Source organism: Arachis ipaensis, chromosome B6 (assembly GCF_059453495.1).
Source record: "Arachis ipaensis isolate K30076 ecotype BB chromosome B6, ASM5945349v1, whole genome shotgun sequence".
Lineage (NCBI taxonomy): Eukaryota > Viridiplantae > Streptophyta > Magnoliopsida > Fabales > Fabaceae > Arachis > Arachis ipaensis.
The window spans coordinates 27,594,719-27,606,203 of record NC_142441.1 but is presented as its reverse complement, the minus strand read 5'-3'; the positions used below and the strand labels follow the sequence as shown (position 1 = coordinate 27,606,203).

The following is an 11,485-nucleotide window of genomic DNA, read 5'->3' as shown; positions in this document are numbered from 1 at the left end:
AACAGTAGTTCAATGGTTCTTCAGAAAACATTTCCAACACATCAATGAAGAATCATTGCACATTCGAATCCTCGACTCGTCTCAACCACTGTCCAATAAACATTTCCATTCCGAGTTCTCGACTCAGCTCAACTACTGTCAATTCACTTTTCCGTTCCGAACTCAAATGTTCATCAGTTCTCATCTCATATATCAATCATCCTTCACATATCATCAAACCATCCTCAGTACACCCAAAACCTAATCCCCCGTTTTCTAATTTTTTATAAAAATCATCAACTAAAATCCTTAGGTTATTTCCCATGTTCTCATACTCAAAATCAAGCCCAAAAGTCTTAAAATGGTGTCAAAAAAGCTTACAATCTTATTGGAAAGGTAAAATATTTGAAAATAAAGTTTAAATTTGAGAAACAGGGCGTGTGCATACGCACAGGGGTGTGCACGCACATGACCTGGAGAAGTTTTAAAATGTGTGCATACGCATAGAGGTGTGCGTACGCACAGGTACAAAAATTCACAAGTTTTGTTCACTTGCACAAGTTGGGTGAGCGTCCTCAACAGAATGACCTTTCCCAACGTGTGCGTGCGCACAGGGATGTACGGACGCACAGGTTGCAATTCCTCATTGGGTATGTGCGTGCACAAGCTGTGCTAGCGCTATGAACAGATTGCCTGCCTCTGCGTGTGTGTACGCATAGGTCTGTGCGTGTGCACAGATTAAAAATTTTGTAGAGGTGTGCGTGCGCACAAGGCTGTGCGCGAACATACCAGAAATCACAAAATTCTGCAACTTTGCAGAATTTCAGATTTTTACACCAATCTTTGAATGATCATAACTTCCTCTACAAAAATTCAAATCTTACAAACTTTATATCAGTTTAAAGGGTTTTCAATGGACTTTAATTCTAAACAAATTTCAACCAATTTTGAAAACTGAGGCAAAAGTTATGATCAGAAAAAGTTCACCAAAATTTCTTTTTTACCAAATTTTCACCTATACTCGATTTACCAATTTCTCAACCACATCCAACTAGCTCAAAACCACACTTCCATTCACAGCACAAACTACCCTCTTGGGTCAAAATTCACCATTTATACAACTTTATCATCAACACCAAATGTGCAATACCACAATCAATATTCATTCCACTTTTCCAACCACATTACTAAATCATCAACATCAATATCCCATATATTAACACAATTCACATCTCAACTTCACATAATCATTCTTCCTCATCATATCATTATCAATCATTATAATCAAACTCAAAAATCATCAATTCATCATAAATCATTACATACCATCATTCAATAACTCAACAATCATTTTAATTCACCCCTATCCTATGGGTCACTAGCCTAAGTGTCCATGAATATTATATACTACATAGAGAAAACCGAAACCATACCTTGGTCGATTTCCTATGTGCACCAAAACCCCAAATGAGTACAAATTGATCACCAACAAGCTTTCCAACACAACCCAAGCCACCAACGATCACCAAAGGCCTGCAAACTCACAATGATCAAACTATATATGCATAAACCATTACAAATCAACCTAGGGCTCATAAAAATTGAAAATTCACAAGGGTTCAAGAGTAACTCACCTTACCCAACAGTTTTGGAAGCCAAAACCACAAGCAATCAAGTGCTAGAGTGTACCTAAACACCCAAAACACAAGATTTCACTCAAAACCAAACCTTAAAACTCAAATTTCTCAAGAACATGAAAACTGGGCAAAGAAACTCGAGAAACTTACCACAATGCTTAGATAGATGTGACGGGCTCAGCGAAAGCTTCGCGTAGCCGCTGACGGCACACGAATCAGAGCACTGTAGCTCAAGATATCGCGAAAAGAAGAGATGTGTGAATAGTATTTTAATGGAAACCCTCTTCTCTTCTTCAATCTCTCTTCTGCTGTGTGTGGTGTTAAATGAGGTGAAGGGTTCATTAATGAACCTTTATATATGTTGGGCTTGGGCCCAACTTAGGCCCGGTCCAACCCGTAAGCGTTTTAAGCCCGTTTGGCCCAACTTCGGGCCAAACCTTTAAAATTAACGCTCGGTTTTCGACTTCTAAGATTTTTTACTGTTTTCAATTTCTCTTGCACAGCACCGGGCAGACTTGAACTGGTTCAACCGACTCAACTGCTAGTTCGCAGTTTTTCATGGTTTTTCGCAGAAAACACATTTTCTAACTCAGAAAAACTTATTGAGTCCAAAAATCATATTTACATCCTCAAATGCTCACCCTAATTTTTTGAAACCTAATTTAGACAATTAATTACTTAATTAAACAGGTAATTAGTCGCGGTTCTTACAGTATTGGTTCCATTTCGCTGACGCTGCCTCTGAAGTCCTCCAATTCGTGTGCGCCAGTGCTGATATGTTCTATTTCGTGGATGCCAGCAACGGATTGGGAGTGCAGCTTTTCTACCTGCTCCTGTCGGCTCCAATTCGTGGACGCCCCAGCTAAATTGGAGGATAACTCCATTTCGCATGCACCCCCTAAAGTGGCCCTGCGCATTCCGAAACCCTTTCTCTACATGCATATTTTGGAAAATAATACATTTCTCTTATTTATTTATATAAAAAATCCCAATGAAAAATATCATATGATAATATATTAGAAAAGAAAACTGCATTTCTAATGATAAAACAGACTACTGTTAAAGTTATTGCAACAAAAAAATAAAACAAAACAAAAAAGATTGAGTAGAAAATGTACCTAAAAAAATACGTGATTAAGACAAATAAATTAAAGAATAAAGTGGCAATTAGATTTTTGAAGATGTTGACTTTAGATTAATTAGTTTTTGAAAAAAAAAGTATTAATTAGATTCTTCAATATAGTAAACGGTGAATATGTATGTCTTTCTGTCAATGAATAGTGCAAAACAAAATCGAATCGTCCATGTATTTCGATATTTACAGTTATACATTTCTTGTTATTGTCACGTGAGCAGGAAAATGATGTAATTTTAAATAGTAAAGCATTTATTATCTTTTGAGTTTTCACATATCTTTTATCAACTGTTCTATTTTATCACAAATTCTATCAAAATAAGTGAAGTTTCATTCTAAAAATTGTTATTTACATGACTATCTTTTTTAGATACACATGTCAGAGTAGTTATTAGTATGTATAAATATTACCGTTATGTTCTAGTTGATGAATTGATAGAAAGACATCAAGTGTCCACTGTTTACTATCTTGGAGGACTAAATTAGTATTTTTTTTTAGTAATCCAAAGTTAAAATCTTTAAAGACCTAATCACTTTTCTCTTAATTAAAATACAAATTTTTGAATTTGTTGTGTAAACAAAGAATAAAAAAAAAAATACGTAGCAAAAAGAATGTGATGGCGATGGAAGAAAAAGAAAACAAAAGAAAAAGAGATTTAGCGAAAGTGGTTAGAAAATTGACGGAGATAGGGCAAAAAGATTAAATTGAAGGGATGAGAGAAGAGAGGAAGGGGTGGAGGCGCAGTGCAATGATGGTTGGCTACGTAGAAGATATGATACTTGACTGATTTGGCATATAAAAATGCGTTGATACAGTGGCTGAGTATTTTATTTTATATTTTTAATAATATATAATGGTTTGGGTGACAGCAAAGCCCTTTACAGAGACATTAAAGTCCTCATTTACCATTCACAACTACCCCTTTTGGCAAACACACTTAGCTTTTGCCTTTATAAAGGACACTCCAAGCACTCTTAGTACACACATCTATCTTAGAGTAAGACAGAAGAGTTAGCAGGGTGGTGCAGTTACATACACTCACATAGTAGAAGAAGTTATGGCTAGGTGCTGTTGTGTGTCTCTTCTTCTTCTTCTTCTTGCTGTGGCCACAGCAAGTGCAAGCAGAAACGTCCCAAGCGACGCTGGCCTCAATGACCAGAAGAACGTCGTCACCTTTGGCGGTATTGGTGGTTATTCCGGGATTGGCAACAACGGACTCCCCTTTGGAGGTGGCGCTGCCGGAATAGGCGGAGGATACGGCGGTGGACTCGGTGGTGGTCTCGGTGGTGGTCTCGGTGGTGGTGGTGGCCTCCCCACCGGGATGGGTGGATTTGGTGGACTCGGTGGTACTATGGGTGGTGGTGGGCTTGGTGGTGGTCTCGGCGGCGGCCTGGGTGGCGGTACTGGTACCGGTGTTGTTCCTTTCCCTTGAACACATGAATATGATGCTATCATCCTTGAATGTTTTTGTTTGAGTTTATGTACCTTAGTGTATGCTAGTGTTGTACTAATCTAGTGTTGCATTATTATTGTATCTGTGTCGTCCTTTATTTTTTGTCTTTATTTTTGCGCTCTATATATGTATGTCCTTAATTAATTAATTAATTAATTTACGTTTTGTTTACGTCCATGGTACTCATCGTTATCATATATAAGTGGTTGCTACTTGCTAGCTTAGCAGCTTCCATCTTTAATTTGTGTATGTGTTTCCGCTTTTCATATATATATTTCACTTTTATGTAGTGTCTTAATCAATATGTATGCAGTACCTTAATTTTTTAAGAATTATATTAGGTAACTAATAATTTTTTTGAATAATATAAATAATTATTAATCAAATTAAAATATACTATATTTTTAAATTATTTATCTAAATTTTAATATTAAAATAATTATATACACATTTAGTAAAATGACTATTCGATATATTTATTATTTATATTATTTAGTATTTTTATTGTGTATCTATATTTTTTTATTTTTTAAATAGGAAAGATAAATGAACACAGACGTAACAGTGATTTAAATAATATTATAACAGAAGTTAACGAAAAGGCATGCAGTTGAAACCAGATCTTGTTATAAGAAAGCTCCCGCATTCTTCATGCAATATTGCAATGTACACTATGCAATGTGATCCCTTAATAATAAGGGTGTTCGATAGAATTCAAATTTTTAATATTAATTTAAATAAATGAGTGAATTAATTATAAATTAATTTAATTTAATTATATTTTAAAGAGTATTTGTTAATAATCAAAAGGGAATATTATTTTTTATAATAAAAAATAAAAACATTACATATAATATACATTTAAAAAAAATTAGTTACAATATTTATTTAAAAAAATTTAATAATAATATTAGCGATGTAATTATTTATGTTATCTTTTTATATTATAATATGTATTAGTAAAAATTTATATATAATTATTTTCATATAAAATTGATAATAAAAAATTATTATCTGATAAATTAATAAAAAATCAAATTATCTAACCATTTTTAATTATTTTTACGTTAAAATAATTAGATATGAATCTCCACTTTTTAAAGAATCACACTATTTATGCATATATTTATTTAGAATAATGTTACGTGGTCAGTAAATATTATCATTTTTAGTCAATATGTAACTAATAATAATTTGTATCCATATTTATAAAGATTTTACATACAAAAAATATATAATTTATATTTATATTTATCAAATTTTTTACACACATAAATTAATATAGTTTGTACTCATATTTTTAAGAGTTTGTACACATAAATTAATAAAATTTATTTGTTAAAAATAATTCAATATTTATTATGCTGGTCAAATAATAATCAAAACTACTAAAAATTATTAGTTCAAGAGTTTCTCATTTATTAATACGCCTAATATTATGAAGTATTTTACTTTTTAATGAAAAATGAAGATTATTATTTTTATAATAACAAATAACAAAAAAATATGTTGACAAATTTAACGAGAATCTTATAGAAATTATTTTTAATATAGAGATGAAGATGATGTTTTGATTGAATATTGATATTTAAAGTTATACAGTATTGTAGAAGTGTAAAAAAAATGTCCAACATATACCTTATATATTATCAAAATAATGACATAATGTGTCCAACATACACCACATTGTCAGAATGATAACACGTATTTAATATGCACACTACGTGTTGACTTTTTATCTAAAAAATTCATCCACATATAATTATACCAAATAATTTCATTTTCAATAAAAACACTAATATTTTTTTCATATAAAAAAAATTAGCCAAAATCTTACCTCTTTTCATTTTGTTCTTTAGAAAAAACAAAAGGCACTTCGTATTAGCACACCGACGAATGTAAGATAATTAATTAAAATTATTTACTTCTTGGAGGCCTAAGCCAAGTAATTAAGATTAAGGTTTTGATTAAAACGTGTCTATTTCGCAAACAAAAATGTTTAATAACTAAAAAAAATCAATAAAAAACAGTCATAACTTACTTTATTTAATATTCATTAATTATTGTAATAATTAATTAATATTAAATAAAACAAATTCTCTCTATTTTTTTGTCTACGTACCTAACATTACCCTACAAGATATCATAAAAAATCGAAAAGAAAAAATATTATAATTAGAATAACTTGTGACATGAGTTTTATTTATTAGTATATACCATCCAATAATATGAAATAATATTAATCGGAGATTTTGAAGGTCAATGGTCCCACGCACTTTCATCCATCCGATGAAGTGAAGAAAATGGCGGTGATGATGGCTAGCTTACTACTGTTCATTTAAGACTACTCCGACAGCTTGTATTTATGTTCATCTCCCTGGAAACATCATATTAGCCTCCCATTACTCTTCCTAATTTCTAGGGATCAACCAGATTCTTCTTGACTTGAAACTTTAATTTGTAAAATAAAATTTGAATTCGAGAGTTTGAATTTCATAATAGGCTTTATATTAAATATCCAGCTATATAGAATAGGTAGGGTACCGGTGCATGCTACAATCAAATTTAAGACCATCACCATCACCAGTGCAAATCAATACATTAATTAATTTGCTGAAATAATTCAAAACAATGCAAGATAAGATTTCTTTATTGAGCAATAGAAAGGGGGGTTTGGTGAAGTTTTGAATGAAGGTACCTGAAGATTGGAACAGGGACCGTGTTACATTTACTATCTTAGCACTGACACAGGGCAGGTGGTAGTAGGCACGAGTCACTCCAATTCAATGGTAGAATTGAATAGGAGCCTCACACAGTCACACGTCAACTAGTCAAGTAATTAACCATCACCTACCTCTCTTTCTATGTCGCTCCCTCTATCACTCTATCTTATTTTATTTTACCTTTTTTCTTTTCTGATTTGAGATATTTTATTTATCAAATACATATCCTATTATAAAAATGTGCATGGAAAATATTATAAAGTATTTTACTGTACAATAGGTCAAAAGCAGACTCTAGTTATGGTAAATGCATTGTACACGCATTATATACATGGTCAAGGTAGGTCTTTATAAACAGTGAACTATGTATGTCCAAGTCCATATATATATGAGTAGTGTAGTGTCCCCAATATCATCCACTAGAATTAAAGACTAAAGAGGACAATATATATCATCATGGTGGTTCTCAGAATCGAACTGAACTTATTAGTTCAATTGGATTAACAAAAATCGATTAGTAAATTAATTCGGTACAAATAAAAAATTAGAGACAATAAATCGGTCAAAGAATAAAAAAATTAATTAAAGAATCAGTTAATTTATCATTTTTTAATAGTTAATTAATTTAAAATAATAAAAATTAAAAATATATATTTTATATATAAATATATTATTATATTATATCTAATTTAATCTTAATTAAACCTCAGTTAAATTTTTAAATTTTTAAATTTTTAATTTTACCGATTTAATAACCGATTTAGTTTTCAAAATCTTGATATTATCTAAAAAAAATTACAAATTAATTGCAAAAGAAATTAGTTCTCCTAATTAAAAATATAAGAAAAATATTACTCAAAATGTGGTGATTCAAGAAGAGAGTGCTAAGAAAGTATGCAGAGTAAAAGAGAATTTGAGGGAATGGGCTGTAGTATGTTTCAAGGGTTGAGCTGTTCGCCCATTAAAGCGATATGTGAGCTGAGTTTAGAATGTCGTGAGACAGTTCGGCGATGGTGTTCTTACCCATAAAAAAATAAATGTTACCCTTTATTTACTTTTGATATAATCAGCATGTTCGAGTTATCGGTTGAGCCGCTAAAGTAGCTATAGTGGTAATAAATCGTTCATATTTTTGGATACCCGTATAACCATCGAAGGGTGTTGAGGTGACTAATTTCGGGAAATTAAGCGGCGTTGAGGACAAAGATATTGTTGGAGTTATCCTTTCTATCACTAAAATATCCCTCATGTTTTAATTGTTAAAAAAAAATTGAGAGTGTAAAGTGTGATCTCTAACCCTTTATTGTTCTTTCTTTTATATTTATTCTTGGTTTCACTTATAAAATTAATGGTGAGAAATCATACTTTACTCTCTCAATAGCTCAATTGTTAAAAAAAATTGAGAGGATCCATTCTCAAAATTTGATATCATTCACAAAACGACGAACTAAAAAGGAGTTATATGGTTATAAAATTAACTAGGTATATTACTAGGTATGAATAATGTTCCACATTTAAGATTCTTTATTAATTAAGTTCAATTAAATAAATTTAAAATAAAAATTAGTTATTATTAGCATTATTTTAAGTCTTATTGTTTAATTTAATTAAATTTTATTTATAAAAAGATTTAAATATGTAATATTATTCTATTAGTACTTCTAATTTCTTAATAATTATCTTTGCACCTGTTAATAAAAAATATTAAATTTTAAAGAGGAACTATATTCAAAATTTAGTAAATTTATATTTTAAAGGGTTGTGGTAGAAAATGTGAAGCAACAGCCAATTGATGTATTTAGTCGAGGAATTGGTTGGTGTACTTAATCGAAGAGTTCAAGTTTTGAAGTGGTTACTTATGTTAAGCAAAAGGAGCGAGAACAGTTATTCAAAGATTGATACACATGGGAGTTATGTTTGAAAGTGATTGGTCGAAGATTTCTATAAATAAGTAGGAGGTTGAAGGAACTAGGGGTGAAACTTGACTTTAGGAAAAACTCACGCACACTCACGTCCATCCCAGCGACTTACTGAGTCTGCTTCGAATTATTTTTCTGTAGGGTTCCTTCTATTGTTTTTACATTTTCATTTATGTTTTCTATAACCTTTACTTTTTTTGCAAATTTACCTTTCAAGAAACTTTTAGTTTCTTTGCTTAACTTTACATTTCAGCATTTTTGTTTTCAATTTCAAAGGTCCTTTGATCTTATCGAAGACATTTTACTTCTTTATTTAGATTTAATGTAATTTATTTTAATCCTAGTCAATTTATTTTCGAACTACTTTGTTCATGTTTTCAGATTTTCTTTTTATTTTGTTCAATCAAAAAGACGTTTTGATGCACTTTAAAGAACTAGTACTCGTAGAGGAGTAGGTTTCGCTCCCAAACCATTAGATATCGAATCACTCTCGATTTGCTAAAATCGACAAAACAAATTGGCACGTCCAGTGGGACCGTTTTAAAACTTAAGTGTGTCAAATGATTTTTATGTTGCCATATTGTATACAATTGAGAAGTGGAAGAATTGTACACATGGTATATGAGGTTTCGAATGTTAATGATGGTTCATCCGCAAATGACAGTGCACCAGTAATTGCACAATCTTCGGACGTCACTTCACGTCCGGAAGGAAATGTGATGAATGAATGTGTGGTAGTTACTAGTTCCCAAACTGGAAATAATGGGCGTAATACATGCCCATGTTGTAACTCGTTACAAACTCAACCTTCAGTAACTACTAGTTGGCCACCTTATGGTCTACCTCCAGGTTACTCACCACCGTTTGGTGGTTTTGCTCCTTCAATTCGATTTGCAAGTGCGGTTGGGGCGAATAATGTTCCAACCGATACAACAACATCTTGAGTATTCTCGAGATTATTATGTGTGTTCTACATCGAATGCTTCCAATTTAATGGTAATATTTCGACAACATGTTGATGAAAGTCATCATGATTTGGTTAACTTGTTAACCCAACAAATGACTACACTATTGAACCCTATAATGGTAGATCACGAGACAAAGTTTGAGCGTCTTGCCAAGCAAGTGGAGTGGATTGCTCAAATTGTCGATTATGTGGGTGATAGGCAAAATGTGGAAAAAAACCATGAAGGCATTGAAAATTTACTTAAGAATGAAAATGACAATGTAATCATTGGTAGGGAAAATCCTCAAAGGATTCATCGTGGCCAAAATACAGATGACATGCTGGCTAGATTACGTGCAAATCAAGTTGGTGAACATTATCAGGTTACGAGAATTGTTGAGGATGTGCTTACTAGGGTTGGATTTAATGTGGGTTTCATGAATCGACCCTATTTTATATCTGCTTTTCCTGCTGTTGTTCAAATGGCAGAAGTGCCTCGAGGAGTAAAAAATCCCAAAATTGTCACAAAGTTTACTGGAGAAGTTGGTGAATCAACTACTGAATATACTGCTTGATATTTAGTTGAGATTGGAAATTTGGCTAATGATGAGAATTTGAAAATGAAGTTCTTTCCTTCTTCGTTGACGAAGAAAGCATTCACTTGGTTTTCAAATCTTAGGCCTAATTCGATGACAACTTGGGCACAATTAAAAAGTGCATTTCATGCTCAATTCTATAGAAGAGAACTAAATGTAGCAGTTATTGACTTGGTGGCTTTGAAACATGATGATGGAGAAACAATTGATGATTACATTATCCGTTTTAAAAATGCTTGAAGTCGATGCTATGTGTCTCTTCCTGAGAATGAAGTAGTGAAAAAAGAAATTATGGGGCTAGGCTGTTATATGCGGCAAAAGTTGTTTAATATTCATATACTTGATCTGACTCTTTTGGTTGACAGGGTGCACCAGGTTGAAATTCTTAGGAAAGAAAAAGAGAAATATAAAAATGATGAGAGAAAATTGAAGGGTAAATATTTTTCTCGAAAAGAGAAGGTGTCATATGTTACAATGGAATCCTCGAGTGAGGAATCCGATTTTGAAGTAGAAGTTGATTTGGCTGAATTAAAGAAAGGACCACCTTATGTTTGTTCTTTACTCAAGAAGATCTCGAATGTTGATAAGTCGAGTGATTCAAAACATAAAAGTGGGAAAAAATATAGTTTTGATATTTCAAAATCAGATCAAATATTCGATATGTTGTTTAAAGATAAACAATTAATTTTGCTTGAAGGCAGAACTTTGCTTTCGATAAAAGATTTAAAGGAGAAACCTTATTGTAAGTTTCATCAAGCAACTAGCCATTCGACTAATAATTATGTCCGTTTCAGGGACCTGATACAAGAAGTAATCATGGAAAGGAGATTGAAATTCAATGATGGAAAGAAAGAAATAAAAGTTGATTCTGATCTCTTTGATGCTGGAGCTAGTTTCGCTGAACCATATTTTGGTGTTAATATGGTTGGTTTCTCTTATGATTTTGATAATGCTCTAGGCGACTTTGAGTCCAATGTTCAAGCGGTTTACCTTGGAGTTGAAGATGGACTGTTAGAGTTTCAGACGCAACAAAAATTGAAAGATCGAGACGTATCTCTGTGCCCTTGATGTAATGCAATTTTTGATGTTGAAGCTG

General features: G+C 32.0%; 1 protein-coding gene across 1 annotated transcript; it reads left to right on the top strand.

Moving 5' to 3' along the window:
- Positions 1–3,723: 3,723 nt before the first annotated feature.
- On the top strand, positions 3,724–4,376 carry LOC107648123 (uncharacterized). Its single transcript, XM_016352119.3, has one exon. It carries the CDS (start codon positions 3,810–3,812, stop codon positions 4,182–4,184), a length of 375 nt encoding a protein of 124 aa, XP_016207605.1. The 5' UTR covers positions 3,724–3,809; the 3' UTR covers positions 4,185–4,376.
- The last annotated feature ends 7,109 nt before the right edge of the window (positions 4,377–11,485 follow it).

Bases quoted from the DNA above. Each gene is read 5' to 3' on its own strand.
- LOC107648123 (XM_016352119.3), top strand. From the start codon at position 3,810: ATGGCTAGGTGCTGTTGTGTGTCTCTTCTTCTTCTTCTTCTTGCTGTG.